Source organism: Lissotriton vulgaris, chromosome 5 (genome assembly GCF_964263255.1).
Source record: "Lissotriton vulgaris chromosome 5, aLisVul1.2, whole genome shotgun sequence".
Lineage (NCBI taxonomy): Eukaryota > Metazoa > Chordata > Amphibia > Caudata > Salamandridae > Lissotriton > Lissotriton vulgaris.
The window spans coordinates 924,524,382-924,541,078 of record NC_141693.1 but is presented as its reverse complement, the minus strand read 5'-3'; the positions used below and the strand labels follow the sequence as shown (position 1 = coordinate 924,541,078).

Here is a 16,697-nt window from a genome sequence, read left to right as displayed (position 1 = left end):
CAATGCCACTTCAGTTTGGACCTAGATGTATGCAAAAAAGTCCTGACCCTGCTCCAATTGAAACAGTCCAGCCCAAACTGCAAAGCCAGTCCTCCCTGAATGTGAACACAAGTAACCCAGAACCAGATTCGCAATAGTTATGGGCTCATCAGACGGGTACAGCTTGGTTCTAGTGACACTGCGCATGGGACCCAAGTCTGGTTATACCTGTCCCACTGTTATGTTTCATACAGGTACGCCGATATAAGCTCAGATAGTTGATAAACCTTTCACCTAAAGTGCATGCAGGCACTCGAAAGCGCAGTGGTCTGACATCCCTTGCGGGGTGTCCAACTCGAGACCAAGACAGGGTTCCACAGTCTCTCAATTCAGGTATTGGAATTGGCTTTATCCTATAGGAATTCTTGGCTCTACACCTACCTACTTGCTAGGTAAACTTCGGTACATCTAGTTAGGGTTGCAACACAGGAGTACGCATTATTTCTGTCATGTAGTTTTTTTACTTGCCTGTATTTTTTTAGCACTATGGTAGGAATCTACCATCCTTTTACTCTATTGGTGCTTACAATCATCTATATCTGTTTCTGTCTTATGGTTGTTTCAGCACACCTATTTTACATTAGAATGATGCTGGTTCAATGAATGTTTATTGAAAACGTCCCCACCATTTTTTCAGTGTTTTCTCCAAGATGAAGTGAGCATGAGTAACTGAGAGAAAAGTAGTATACTGTTTCCACGTTCCCTGACAGGACAGAGTTGTCATGTTCGATAGTTGCCAAGAACTATTCACTTCTTGGTAAGAGGGGTTCATAGTGGCACTATGAGTTAGCTGGTATACAGGCTAACATACTCGGTGGTGGTGTCTGGAACCAGTCTGGACACCAGTCCCTCAGTGATTGTTGTCTAAATGCGCCGATCCTATATAGGTTTATAGGAACTACACGACACCACTAAGGGCGACAAACTGAAGTATACAAAAAAGTGATGGATGAAATGCTTGAATTAAGCTCAGCCAGTAGCAATTACTTGAGGCTACATCCTTGTCCATCGTTATTTTGCACACCATGCCACCTCAGTTTAGACCCAGCTATATTCAAATCAGTCTTGATCCTGCTCCAATTTTAACAGTCCAGCCTGAACTGCAAAGCCAGGTCCTCCCTGAATGGGAACAAAAGCAACCCAGGATCAGTTTCACCCTGGTTATGGAGTCATCAGCCAGGTACAGCTTGGTTCCAGTGATCTACTTTCATGGCCTGATAGTTGTTCTATGCATAAGCCTGGATGGGGAGGTGAATGGATGTTATCATTTCTGGCACCACCCCTTTGAAACTCCTCACCTTTGTATCTCAAAGAGAAGCCTACATGATTTAGGTTCCAGGAAATATTAAAGATCTTCCTGATTTTAAAATAGACAAATCTGGCTTCTGTAGCCTGAATCCTCTATTGTCACTTCACTATCAGGCAGTCAAAATGAAATATTGGTAAATTCCTTTTATCCTAGGTGCTGAAAGACAATTAAGTTTCGAATGTGGGTCGCATCAATCAAATAAAGTAAATACAACTCTACATGTTGAGGTTGCAATACCACTTATGTAGACATATAGGGAGGATTTTCAAAGTTCGAGCAAAATCTCAAAGAATCACCTCCCCCCCACCCTGTCCTAAAGCCAGACAGCAGCATCTCAGACATAAAAATCTCCACCATTGCCTGCGGGTTGCCATGTACCCATCTTCAACTTTGGCCCTCACATTAGTCAGACATCTAAGACTGATTTAAACATGTTGAATCCCTTCATCTAAGGGTTCTCTATCCTTCCATAGCTACCCCAATGTTTAATTTGCAGTTGCTGGCCCTGGCCCTGGCCCTGGCCCTGGCTCTAGAACATTTCTACTTGTGCTCTTGCCCTACAGCACCCTGAGATGGAGGAATTGAGGGAAAAGACATTTCAAAAAGCACAATAAATGACTATGCAATAATATGCTAATAATTAAATGTGAATGAAAGTCATTTTTAGGTCTCTCCTACAATAGACAGTTGTAGTTGTCTGTCAAATACCTATTGCCTCCAATGCAGTGAACTCTCAATGCACACAATACAGACTGTGGTTTTTTAGTCAACCCACTTCAGCCATTGGCTGTTGGTATTTATCATCGGTTGCGATTGGCTGGGTGGTCAGTCCTTAAAACCACAGCATTTAATGGAAAGTTACATGGGGCTTTAAGTAGTTCCCTGTGGCAACTATCCACTATTATGTATAATTCTCCCATTGCTGTCTCTGTTTCGTTCAGGTAAGTGACACCTAACTTCATCAGTTGCCACACGCCCTAATTTGGTTGATGACATCAGCATCGTTGGCAATGCATGTTCAATTGCATCAAAAGCATTGGCCTACACCAAAGCATTTTTAAAATGGCTGGTGTGCATGAGCGTACATGCATGGTGGTCATTTTTAAATAGATTTTCAAAAAACATACGAAAATCCATTCCAAAACAGCTACACACAGCTGTCATCTAGTAATCGATTTTCTTATGTTTTGTTTAAAAAAAGCATTAGAATATGGCCACCGTGATGCTTGCACAGTGGCCATCTTGTAGAGGATTTTCGGAAAACGTACCAAAATCCATTATTTGACAGCTGCCATCCATCCACTTGCATGCTGAGTGGCCATCTGCGGGAACCAAACGAAGGTAGGTCTGTGCACAGTTCCAAAGGTGAGATCTATTGACTTTGCCAACGCTTGTTTAAAATGAATTCAGCAAAGTAGGCGAATGCATCTGAAAGAATACATGGGCAGCAGTACCACGTTTGTGTATACCATGAATTTACCGATTCTGAATTACCTACGTTCCCCCCTCTCTAATTTACCACTTCTTAAATACCGGATCGGTATGATTCGGTATTTTAGAAGTGGTAAATTAGAATTACCTACATCGGGCCCTTGGTGTTTTAGATTTTGTCTTGTTTTCTCCAATATGCTTAAATAGCCCTTCATTGTTATTTGTTACCATTTTTTATGAATACCTTAAGCGTGTTAAAGTAAAGAACCGAGAGGTAAAATGAGTATGCCAAGGTCACCTCCACAAATTAACCTAAATGTCTTTTCCGGACATACATTTTAAGGTGCGCTCATCTCAAGCTGCATAACATATACTCTCCGATGAGGAAGTCATGGTACAGGGTTAAATCTTTGTCTACACAATAATTCCATACCATCTAAATCTAAATATTTTACATTTAAACTCAATATTCACACACTTTCCAACGTGTGCCCTTTTCAGGGGATGATCAGTGTATCCACATTTCAGCTAAGATATTGAGTTCTCTGTGATAAGTGAGTGCTGGCACTTTTTCCTAATATTTAAATATATTGTATTTTTTTCTAGGTATTCGGGGAAATTTAATGACCACACATACATAATTACATTCTTTACAACATGTTTCATATTACCATTACTGGTTATCTCCATATCATATGGGAAACTGATGAGGAAACTAAGAAAGGTGAGTTTTTTTCTCCGAAAACAAAAAGCCAAACGTTTGATATATGAATAGTTCAGCACTAGCTGAACACAGATTGCAAAGCATAGAGTTTGCATAAAAGTTTCAAATGCTTAAATTAATATTTTTGTGTTTTATTATAGTGGATTTTAATTTGTAATGCAAGTCATACCACTTAAGGTAGCAATATGTATATTCTTGTGTACTTCTTTTATAGACTACCCAAGGAACTCTATGATTTGGATGTTAAGGTTTGTGGTATTTTAGAGCAAAAGAGACACGTTTTGAGGCAAAACAGAAATATTGTGTGTCTAAGCAGAGAAAGACTCACTTTTTACAAAATCCATATTTACCCGAGGAGGACTATTGACGATTTGTGATGTGTGTTTTTCAGCCTTTAGCTAGCGGGAGCATAGGTAAAGTATACATATCATTCAAAAATCTTTTTATTAAAAAAATGACAGTACAGCTAAATTAAACCAGCATGCAAACAGTTAAGAACCAAAACTATAAATACATGTAAATTAAATAACAGTCAATTAATTATCTAAAGCTGAACACATCTATGGCTTAGAATAAACTTCTTGGTCTAAAAGAAAAAAAGGGATATATTTGAAAGATATCAGACAATATTAAAAAAGGGTAAAAACAATTGCAGTATAAAAAAACATTTTGATTGCCTCGCCACCATGACTTCACTAGCCTGTATAGCTCCAACGGAGACTTAGATAATGCCTCCTAATGAAAAACTGAGTGAGACAATGTTGGATGTAGGCTTCAATTGATTGGCTGAAGCCAAATATTTTTAGGGGACTGCGCCTCCTGAATGTCAGTTTTACAAACTGATGGATCAATGCTGGAAGTCTTTGTAGGTCTTTTGAAAAACTGTGTACTTTTTCCACAGTAGCATCTTGTGTCTCTTGCATTAATAGTCAAGGAAATTTTGACGGACACTTCTGGCCTTTGGCACGTGAGGCTTGTGTTCTTCAGCAGCCATACTAAGAAGGATTTCCAAGGCCTTCATTATGGGTGATCTGTATGAGGGGGACAGATGTTACATAAAATCTGATACCCCAGAGTTCAAAATTTTCTAGATGGGATCATTACCTTCAGTTTTGAGTTTCCCCATTGAAAAAGGAGAATGACATGTGATTTGTGATTTTCACTCCAAATGTCCCATCTTAAAATTTTATAGGAATTTTTTGTGGCAGTACATTCTATGGGAAAACTGCCATTTGAAATTGTGATTATCCTATTACCATGACCAGAGAATCTGGATTTCATTAAAGACACAGAGGCTAACATTATGCATTATTCCTTTAATGCAACTTCAGCACCCATTTTACAGTTAACACATCACACAGCAAAGCCCTAGAATACTCATAGGTTACAATGGCAACAAGGCTAGATAGATCTGCATCTTTTAAATGCAATGAAAGTCAGAGTTCAAGTATTATAAAAAGATACATTTCTTCTTTAGGAACTGATGAAATCCAAAGGAACAAAACGGTACGATGCTGAGACTTGCTTGGAGGGAAGATGAGGAAATCTTAGAACTCCAGATGAGATTGTGCATCTTGTGGAGGTACCAATTAGGTTGAATTATATGAAAAAGAATAATATTAAAAATTGCACTAATAAGCCTAATGAAAAGGGAGGAAATGTAGGGTATTAAATAACTGAGATGTTTCCTAACTATACATCCCCTTTTTTATTTGTTTTAATTTTATTTTTTAATTCTAATGTTCAAACAAATTCAATAAAGTAAAATACAATACATTAATAACATGCTATAGTAAGAGAACACTCCTGGGAGGGAAGGGTTGGGATAATGTTAGCCTCTGTGTCTTTAATTAAATCCAGTTTCTCTAGTCATGGTAATAGGAGAATCGCAATTTCATTACAAGACCGGAGGCTACAATTATGCATGTTGGTAGTCTAGTAAAACTACATCAGACGTATGTTCTACAGGTTTGTAGTAATGTTTTGCAAAGGTACAGGGACAGGTCCAGTCAGCCGCCTTAAGAATGTCATGTAACTTACCTCCTTTCCACAAAGATTGTCCAGCCATAGCGCTCCTCTTAAAGAAAGAGCTTGAAATCTTTGGAGGTAAATGCCTGCCATTTGCATAGCTACTTTAAACCATCTAGCTATAGAAGAAGAGGAGACAGGTTTGAAGGGTTTGACAAAGGAAATAAGAAACTGGTTTACACCAGCAATGCAATGTTTGTTCATCCTTGCATCATACTCCTTCATTCAGTCTACAACGCATAACTTTGGGCAAGCATCGATTCTAGGGTAAAAAATCATGTCAGACATGGTTTTAGTGTTTTTGATCATTTCAAATCTGACACAGAAGGCTTCGTGGTATCTATGGGTTATTCCAGTGCTTTGACATCTGAAACCCTATGACAGGATATTAGACAAAGAAGAGAAGCTAGTTTCTTGGAAAGTTTTTTATTATCGAGCAGGTTATGAATGGGCCAGTTACAAAGAAGGTCAATGTTATAAAAGAGGAAGAGGCAGTATATTCCAGTAAGTGAAGTTTATTCTTCAAGCAGAAAACGGGTTTTACACAAATCATCCAACATTATTTTTAATTCTGACCTGACACTCAGTGGAACTGCTCTAACTTTATGTGCTATTGGTTGAGCTCCAGGTATCAATCTAATCTTGTGTTCGAATCCCTTGACACTCCCTACCATTTCCTTGAACACAGGTTTGAATTCTGATATAATTTCTTGTACCTCTGCATTATGATTATCAATTACAGCAATGGGTAAATCAGTTTTAAAAGTAGGTAACTTCCCAACTTTGATGGGATTCTCATCACCGGGAACTAAATAAAGACCCATCCTGGCTAAGTCTTTCCAGCCCACGATGTCTTTACCTTTTTCTGCTACATAAATTTTAGTGACGGTCTCCCTCCCCAGACATTGGACCAATCCTTCGAAATACCCTAGCATGTTAATATTCTTCTCACCAAATGCTAGTGGATTAACATCAGATTCAATCAATTCGACTCTTTTGTCCCATTTTTCATAAAAGGTTGAATCTCTAAGAATAGTATACGGGGAGCCTGAATCTGCCATAACTTGAAGGTGAACATTATCAATAATAGCTGCACATAGAGGACCCTTAATGGAATCAATATCACCATTAGAATCAAGAGTTACAATAATGTTCTTAAAAGACTCAGAACATGCATCAAAGTCTACCATATTAACATTGGGAGGCTTCTTCGCGAATCTGCAAACCCCTTGAAAGTGTCCAATTTTTTTACAGATAGAACAACGTTTCATTCGACATCCTCCACTAGAAAATCCTCCTCGTCATCCTTGTCCATGGCCATTCTAGATAGGCAATCAGCCCGAAAATTCTTGCCACCAACAATATGCTTAACAGAAAAGTTGAACTCTTGCAACTTTGAGACTAATCTCATCAGTCGTGCAGACATGGACGCTGAACTGGATTTATTAAAGATGTAAATTAGTGGCTTGTGATCAGTGACCAACTCGAATCTCCTACCCCAAATGTACATTTTAAACTTGTGAACTGCCTATGCACAAGCCAGGGCTTCCCTCTCGATAGTACTATACCTCTGTTCGAATTCTTTAAGTGCTCTAGACGCAAACGCCACAGTCTGCTCCTGACCATTAACCTTCTGTGTAAGCACTGCCCCTAGACCAGAAATACTTGCATCCACTGTGATAACGGAGATGGCATCCTCCCTGAAAGCATGTATGGCTTTTGCAGAAACAATCAACTTCTTAATCTCACAAAAAACCTTGTCCAACTCCTGTGTCCAAACAAAACTAGACCCTTTCCTCAAAAGTTTCCTTAAAGGTTCAACTAGTTGGGAGTATGACTGGACAAACCTGGCATAATACTCTGCTAGCCCAAGGAAGGATCGTAAGGCATCTTTATCAGGGGGAGGCTTTGCATCTTCAATGGCTCTAACGACTGAAAACTTGGGAGTGATACCTTGGTCAGAGACTGTATGTCCCAGATAATCAATCTTGTTAACTGCAATTTTGCATTTATCTGAGCGAACAGTCATATTCCTAGACATCAAAATTGAAAGAACATTTCTGAGGATAATGTTATGTTCGTTTAACGTTTTGGCAAATATCAAGATATCATCAAGGTATGCCTGTACACCCACTATCCCTTGGAACAACGCATCCATCAGTTTCTGGAAAACGCTTCCAGCAGACGCTAAACCAAAAGGGAGGCGAAGGAATTTGAAAGCTCCGAATGGAGTGATAAAAGAAGTAAGTTCTTGGGATTCCTTCGCCAAAGACACCTGATGGTACGCTGACCTCAGATCGATCAATGAAAACCACTTTGCGTCGCCTATGTTAGCCAGAAGCTCGTGGATTCTTGGAAGCGGGTGACAGTCAACAATTATGTTCTTATTTAATGAGCGTAAATCCGCACATAATCTAATTTCTCCTGTCTTTTTACGGGCGACTACAATTGGTGCGACCCATTGTGAAGAATTGATAGAAGAAATGATACCCTGTTTACACAAATCATCCAACATTATTTTTAATTCTGACCTGACACTCAGTGGAACTGCTCTAACTTTATGTGCTATTGGTTGAGCTCCAGGTATCAATCTAATCTTGTGTTCGAATCCCTTGACACTCCCTACCATTTCCTTGAACACAGGCTTGAATTCTGATATAATTTCTTGTACCTCTGCATTATGATTATCAATTACAGCAATGGGTAAATCAGTATTTAAAGTAGGTAACTTCCCAACTTTGATGGGATTCTCATCACCGGGAACTAAATAAAGACCCATCCTGGCTAAGTCTTTCCAGCCCACGATGTCTTTACCTTTTTCTGCTACATAAATTTTAGTGACGGTCTCCCTCCCCAGACATTGGACCAATCCTTCGAAATACCCTAGCATGTTAATATTCTTCTCACCAAATGCTAGTGGATTAACATCAGATTCAATCAATTCGACTCTTTTGTCCCATTTTTCATAAAAGGTTGAATCTCTAAGAATAGTATACGGGGAGCCTGAATCTGCCATAACTTGAAGGTGAACATTATCAATAATAGCTGCACATAGAGGACCCTTAATGGAATCAATATCACCATTAGAATCAAGAGTTACAATAATGTTCTTAAAAGACTCAGAACATGCATCAAAGTCTACCATATTAACATTGGGAGGCTTCTTCGCGAATCTGCAAACCCCTTGAAAGTGTCCAATTTTTTTACAGATAGAACAACGTTTCTTGAGTGCAGGGCAATTCGGAGCGTTTCCTATATGATCTTTTGAACCGCATCTATAGCAGAAAAATGTCTTTTTCTTTTGTGTAAATTTACTGGATTGAACTCTGTTTCTATTAGAAATGGCACACAGAGTTTCTCCTTCATCAGAGTCATAACAGTCTATAGCATTGACCGCCTGTTTTGGTTGATCCATTACAACTTTACTGGTTAGGGTAGAGCGTTCAATGCTAAGGGCGAGGTCTATGACTTCAGTTAAAGATGGGTTCTTGCACCCAAGAATCCTCTGTTTAATCTTCCTTGAAACGCAATTAAATACGAATTGGTCTCTAATAAATTTATCTGGAGAAGGTTCGAAATTGCAAGTGATTGCTAATACTCTGAGTGCAGCGATGTATTCTTTCACCTTCTCATCCTCCTTTTGTTTCCTGGCATAGAAATTGTGTCGCTCTAGCATAATGTTAGGTTCATCACAAAATTGTTTTTTTAATCTTGCGATGGCTTCAATGTATACGTTCCAAGGATTATCCCCACTCTCATCTTGTGAAATGGGAGGGGCTATAGGAACAATACTTTTAAAGATTCGTTGACCAGCTTGACCTAAACAACCAAAAAGAATAGCGAACTTTCTTTTGTCAGAATAATCAGCGGCATCAATAGCAACTAAATGATTCTCAAACAACCCAAACCACTCAGACCAAATTATGTCTGGAGTGCCTGGTTTGTTCAAGAAAGGTGGAGGTTGAGTAATCTGATGCCACTGGTTATTAGCCGTATTCAATATCAATGCAGAAGTAAAGGCTTTATAAATATTAAAATCACAGTAATCTTAACACTACAAAGATGTCAGTTTTAAAATGAGCATATGCGATTTAAAATGCGTAAAATACTGTAATTATTGAATAATAATATGCTAGAGGGTTTAAACAAGTTTGAAATGCTGAGATAATTGAAATATATATATCAGAAGTTTAAGGTTTCAAAAACGTCTATAACGCTGTAGAGGTAAGATCAACAAATATGCTAATTCAAAATGAAAAGCGTGCGTATCGCTGCAGAGATAGGCTGTGCACGACCCTGTGATTATCTGTTGGAAGCGTGCGTGCCGCTGAAATGACACGCAATGGTTAAATGTTGCTCCAACAACAACGTGCGTATCGTTGAGGATGACACGCAATGGTTAAATGTTGCTCCAACAACGTGCGTATCGTTGAGGATGCGCTTTTAAAGTTAATTGTTTAAACATCAAGAGCGTTGTATGTCGAAAGCGTGCGTGTCGCTGAAGTGACATGCAATCTTTTCAATTACAACGTGCGCATCGTTGGAGGTGTGCTTAACAAAGAAACAATTATAATTAACACAGTACCTTGTTGTCGTGTCTTGATAACAGTTTTCACACGATACCTCAATAAAGTTGCACGAAGAAATACCCAATGAGGTTGATCGTGTTGCAGACGATCGTAACCGACCAATAAGAGTTCCAGGTTGAAGAAACTGGGAAAAGCAACTCCGCTGATTGGGAAAATAAGAGCTTCATCCGTCCAATGAAATTACTCGTAAATTAAAGCGTTGACGAGGTGCTGAATCAGGAAAAGGATCAGCGTGGGTGGGGTGGAGTCTCCCGATCGTCGCCAAAATATGTTATAAAAGAGGAAGAGGCAGTATATTCCGGTAAGTGAAGTTTATTCTTCAAGCAGAAAACTCCACCCGTCATGGACGTCTGGTCTCCGTGAAGCCGGTGGTTACAATGGCAAACGGAAAGACTCAGCCATCCATGCACGAGGAAAGTACTTTGAATCACAACACAGTATGCACGGGCCGTGTCTCGTGGATACACATTTCAAAAGATAACAATACTAGCCCCAGGCTTTGGCTCGTGATATAGACGCGAGTCAAACCCACGAGCCAAACCCACGTCAAAGCGGCAACGCGAGCCAAGCCCAGCATTACAGTCAAGCAATAATTTGACGTCCCTTAGTATTTCGTATTTTGGTTTAGGAGATCTTTTGAGCCTGATGCTTTTCATAACTCTGCATATTAGAGAATTCTAACCAATAAATCGGCCATTTAAAAGGGAATGACCTGCAGAAATGTCTGATCTATAACAGTTAATTGATCTATAAGCAAGACCTCTTTCAAATTGATTGACAAGAAAGTTGGCTACATGTACAATAGGAGCCTCCACGGAATCCAGGTTCATTTCCAGGCACCAACGAACCCATCTTTTCCAGATACCGTTGTATCTATAGTGTTCTCCGGGGGGGGGGGGCACAGGATTCTTGAAGGCAAGAGGAAGCTTGCGCCGAAAGGTCAGAAATTTCATTGGCTCTCCTGACACTTTCCAGGCAAGAAAGTTCAAAGTCCCATTCTGAAGAAGGGGATGTTCTAAACCGTCTATGTCTCTTAGGAGGCCTGGTGAAGCTGGAAAAAGAAAGGGTATTCTGTAAGTTAATTCCAAGGTCATTGGAAACCAAGGTTGAGGAGGCCAAAAGGGAGTTATTAGTATCATTGAACATTGTTCTATTCTCAATATCTGCAGGACGCGTTGGATCATTGCAAAGGAGGGAAAGGCATATCCCTGAATTCCTTTCCAAGGTTGAAGGAAGGCATTCACTGCCAGAGAACCCGGGTATGGCATCCAGCTGAAGTATTTGCATAATTGTCAGGTCAGTCTGCTCGCAAAGAAGTCTACTTCTAAGGGACCCCAAAGGTAATCTAATTTTTTGAACCCGTTTGTGTTCAGTTTCCAGTCAGTGAGATCTACTAGGAATCTGGAATTCCAGTCAGCACAGGCATTGTTTCGTCCTGGAAGGCAGGGCCGGACTGGCCATAGCGGGCATCGGGCAATCCCGAAGTGTGCCGCATTGGTGGGGTCTGGTTTAGGGCCCCTGGGGGCCGTTTTGTTACAGGGTCGCCAAAACCTGGCCCCGGCAAAGAGCTCTGCGACACCTCCAACCCCCCCACCCCCCAAGTGGGGAGAGGGGCCGAGCACTTTGCCAGGGCCCGTTGTGGTTCCCAGTCCAACGCTGCTGGAAGTTAACTGCTCTTAACAATATTTTGTGTTCTAGGCAGAAAATCCAAAGCTTTTTTGCTAGGTTGGAGAGGTCTGGTAACTTGGTGCCCCCAGGTGATTTATGTAGGCTATAGCTGACATGTTATCTATCTTGAGAATGACGGATCTCCCTTGAAGGGATTGCTTGAAACTCATAAGATTCAGAAAAGGGGCTGGGATGGTGCAGTGAGCTAAAAAACGGTGATGGATCAAGCCCTGATCCTTGGACTGGGTAAGAGTGGTCTGCTTAATTCAGACACTATGTTCATCACCACCCCCTTTTCTGAATCATTTTTGGCCACCATAAGCGTGGAAGGGTATACTCAGATGTGAGTCCCTAGCTCATTGCACCATCAGGATTCAAGCAAGCCGGGCCGAAGACGGCTGAAATGCCTGAAACCGGTCCCCGGTAGCTTGTTTCCTTCCCAGTATAAGAATTGGCTTGGTAGTTTGGTCTGCCCTGTTCCCATGATGCACTGGGCCAGGGTCAGACTAATTTGCATATAGCCAAGTTCTGAGCTGGGATGGATCAAGCCCTGATCCTTGGACTGGGTAAGAGTGGTCTGCTTAATTCAGACACTATGTTCATCACCACCCCCTTTTCTGAATCATGAAACTCATAAGGGCATAAAGTCCAGCGGATAACTCCAAAATATTTATGTGGTTTGTACTCTCCAAATAGGACCATGAGCCTCCTGTGTTTTGATTCTGAAACCAAGCACCCCAGCCATGAAGGTTGGCGTTTGATTCCAGGACGAATTCTGGGGAAACGTCAAATATGGCTTTGCCATTCCATGCGTCCAGATTTTCTAACCACCAGGTCAGTTCTGTCTTGGCTTCCAAATCTAGGCGAATTTTGTCTCCATATTAAAGGCCAGACCCGAGAACTCTGCCTTTCAGCCTTGAAGGGCCAGATAGTGCAAAGGACCCGGGAAAATAGCTTGTATTGACGATGAGAGGAGGCCCTGGAGTCTGGCTAGTTCTCTTAAGGTTAACAGAACGAGTTTCAGGATATGATGTATCTCCGTTCTAATTTTGGATATCTTTTTCAGGGGAAGTAGCAGCACAGACTTCACTGTGTCCACTGTGAAGCCCAGAAACTCTAGAGACCTCGAGGGAGTCATGATTGATTTTTCTTTGTTTATAATAAAACCTGTACTCTATATTAAGTTTACAGTAGTATTCAAGTTTTTTAGAATTTCAGAATGATGTTGAGACATGAGGAGAATGTCGTCTAGATAGATTATGAGGCATATACCTCTTTCCCTTAGAACTGAGGTATTGGGCTTCATAACTTTGGAGAAGCACCAGGGGGCAGAGGATAGACCGAAGGGAAGAGCTTGAAATTGGTATAGGTGATTGTTCCAAGAAAATTGGAAGAAGGACTGGGAGTCTTGAGCTATTGGAATTGTAAAGTAGGCGTCCTTTAGGTGAGCGATTTTTTCAATTTGCTGAGATGTATTACTGGTCTCCACCAGGAAAATATTACTCAGGGAATTCCGACATTCCCAGTGGACCTCTAGTTTATTTCCTCTGCTACAATAGAACATTGTTCTTGGGTTAGATTTAATTCTGGGCGTTGTAACTTGTGTGGGTTTTTCTATAAAATCTATTTTGAAACCCGGGACAGTCTGTAGAACCCAAGGGTCTTGTGTAATGTTTTTCCAGTTGTGTAAGAAGTGTTTTAGGCGACCCCCCACTTTCCCCGTTCAAAAGGAAGGATGAGGTGGGAAGGTACTTACTTGGACTATTGGAGGAGTTCTGCCCTCTGGTTCTGAAGCCTCTTGAACAGAAGGGTCTTCCTCTCTGAGGGTAGAGGCTGGGATTGGACCGGTATGGACAACCAAAACCCAGGGGCATATTGCCAACAACTAGCGATAATTATCGCTATGTTGGTTTAGCGGCGATATTTTTAACACCGAGCTGCGGCGATTTTTATCGCTTAGGACCCTTGCTAATATCAAGGTATATCTCCTAAGCGATAGAAATCGGCCGAAATGCATGAATATCGGTGAAAAGTCAGCGATATTCATGCATTACCGAGCTAATGCTCTTAACCATGTTATCCACCTACCATTGGATAACATGGCTAAGAACTGCTCAGGGCAAGTGTTAGCTTTTGGAAATATTCGCGCTTAGCGCGAATTTCTCCAAAAGTTGGTAATAGGAGATAGCGATGTTAGCGACTGTTTCCAGTCGCTAACATCTTGGCACGCCCACTTTGCATGTCATTAGTGATAAATATCACTGACATGCAAAGCGGGGCCCAGATGGTCGCTATCTCCAACTAGCTGTCGCTAACTGGTGTTAGCGACAGCTAGGTAATAGGGAGATAATTTTATCTCCGCTTTCTTGGCTTTTGAAGCCTAAAAAGTGGAGATAAACCCCCTTGATAATATGCCCCCCAGTTGTCTGTAGAAGGGTCTTTGGTAGGGACGGCCAGTAGAGTGACCCCTTCTGCCGGCCGTTGCAAAAACACTTGGGTTAAAAACTCTGTGCATGTTAGTTTGAGCCTTATCCAGTGCAGTGAATCTTGCCACGTATTTGCCTAGTCCCTTGATCATATCTTCCTCCAAAAGAAGTTTGGGTTAACAGAGGGTTCCTTTTCGGCCATATCACAGAGTTTACGGTACATTTTTGATAAAAAAACAACTCTGTCCTCTGGCTCCAACACCTGAACAAATCAATGGGGTCTATAAGGATGGCGGACGGACCTCCACAACCGAGGTGGAGGGACCGTCCACAGGGGTAGCGGCGGTCCCTCCGTGTGAATTAGGATGTGACCTCAACCCTGGCGGTCACATCCTGTATATGTATGCTTTAAGCAGCACCCGCTGCAAGGTTAAATATGCATGCTTTCCATTTGCATGCCCAAAACGGCAGGCACCGTGGGGTGCCTGCTGCCTTGTACATGCAAATGCTGGGGGGTACCATAGGTACCCCCCATCGCACCCCCCACCCCTGACACCCCGGGGGCCCGCAAGGGCCCTCCAGAAGCTATTGTCCACATGCTTTTCCACGGCGGTGAATCCGCCGCGGAAAAGCATGTTTCCAATCTGATTGTAATTTGGCTGGCGGTGTCTTGCAGACACCGCCACCAAATTGCGGGCAACACCCCGCTGATCAGCGGCGTACGGACCTGCCGTCCGCCGCTGATCCCACTGCCATCATAATTTGGCGGTGGGTGTTTTAAAGGTCCGCAGCGGTGATTCCGCATCCTCCGGGCCGGCGGTGGCTACCGCCGGCCCGGAGGATGCGGAATCACCGCAATCCTAATCGAGCCCAATGTTTGGTGAAGAGCCGTTAATATGGCTCTCTTCAATTAAATCAATCATTCTGCACACAGGACCTAACATATCGAGCATGCAGTCTTGTCAGATTTTGAGAGAGCGCTCCATACCCTTTCTAGGGTCCCTGCCCAGTTTTAAAAGGAACTTAATAAGTTCTGGGTCCAGGTTTGGAGTGAGACAAATTTGATCTTGGACCATAGGTCTTGGGCATTCGGCGTCAAGGATATTCCTTGTGTCTCTTTCAAGGGGGTTTCTTCTCCACCGCTTGATAAACTTGGCCACGTGGTTTTGAGGCCACCATTGGGAACTATTAGGGAGTTTCCTCACCCAAGGGATCAATTACTATTTCCTTAGAGGAAGAGGGGAGTTCGTCCTCTGAGAGAGCAAAATCGGGTTCATTATCATCCTGGTCCAGATCAAGAATGTATGTGTCCAGAGATTCTGTTGTTCCTTGATCATCATCACTTAAGTGGGGATCAGGTAGAGCACTTGGATAAAATGAGCCACATAGGGCGTCCGGATAGGTTGTGTCGCTATAGACACCAGATATTTTTGGGGCGCGTAGGCCTCCTTCAGTGTTTGAGGTGCATAAGCCTCCTAATAAGTTTGAGGTGCTTCCACTTCCCAGTGTGCTAAATGTGCTCTCCCTATCTAAATTGTTGCTTTTCCTAGATTTATTACTCCAACGTTTAGAAAAATCATCAATGTGCACTCCATGGAGAGCAGTGGGGTTAGTAGATTAAGGTAGGAGTCTTTTTCCAGCAACAATTGGACTTCTAGTCTCCCTCCTGCATGAGCACATTTAAAAAAAATTATGTTTAAAATAAATTCCTCGTTAGGGTTGGGAGTAGGGGCCTGGGCTTGTGAATCGTCTGATTCAACGTCAGAAATAGTAATAATTGAATCACAGGGGGTTAAAACCTTGAAATGTGTGTTAATAGCGATTATAATTATTGTAGGTATGCCCAAGAGTTTTATTATTACTTATTATATTAATATAGACTGCTTAATAAAGATTAATAGGTAATTCTGTTAAAGCGGTCTTCAAAATAGAAGTCCTCAAAATAGTTTTAAATAATTCTATTAAAAGAGCAGTATTAAATCTATTAATGCAGTAGTAATAATTGTTTTATGTCTAAATCTCTTTCCAAACGATGATAATCTGACTTAGCTGATCGTTGGCATCTCAAACGTTAAGAGACAGCGCGAGCGATCCACTGTATGCATTGGTGTATGTATTGAAAGGTAAGGTGGTGTAAATATTGAAGAAAGATGTCTTTCAGGGCACCTCCCATACGTGCTCTTCATCAAGGAAGCATATTGCGTAATTCAGAGTTCGCGAAGGGTCTCTACTCTAAAATAGGAGATACCCTAGCTTTATGAAGGCCCGAATAGCAGAGAAGTCTGTACGCACCAAAGGAAAAACCGGGATGAAACTGGTGAACAAAGGCACCCTGGCGCGGCCCGCGCTCCATAACTTGGAGCGTGAGGAGGGCCTTGAACGGACCGCAAAGAATTTTAGACTCTTGCGGTAAGGAAAAAAAGGTGAAGGAAAAGTGGAAATCGAAAAGGGAGAGTGGCGTCTCTCTTCTGAAAGGGTGTAGA

General features: G+C 41.6%; 1 protein-coding gene across 1 annotated transcript in view; it reads left to right on the top strand.

Annotated features, from left to right (window-relative positions):
- The window catches only part of LOC147711802 (opsin-VA-like), a 360,291-nt gene that overhangs the window by 279,047 nt on the left and 64,547 nt on the right, over nucleotides 1-16,697 (top strand). The window contains exon 3 of the mRNA XM_086922536.1: nucleotides 3,386-3,503. Coding sequence (XP_086778662.1) covers nucleotides 3,386-3,503 — 118 coding nt within the window. The remainder of the gene's footprint in view (nucleotides 1-3,385; nucleotides 3,504-16,697) is intronic.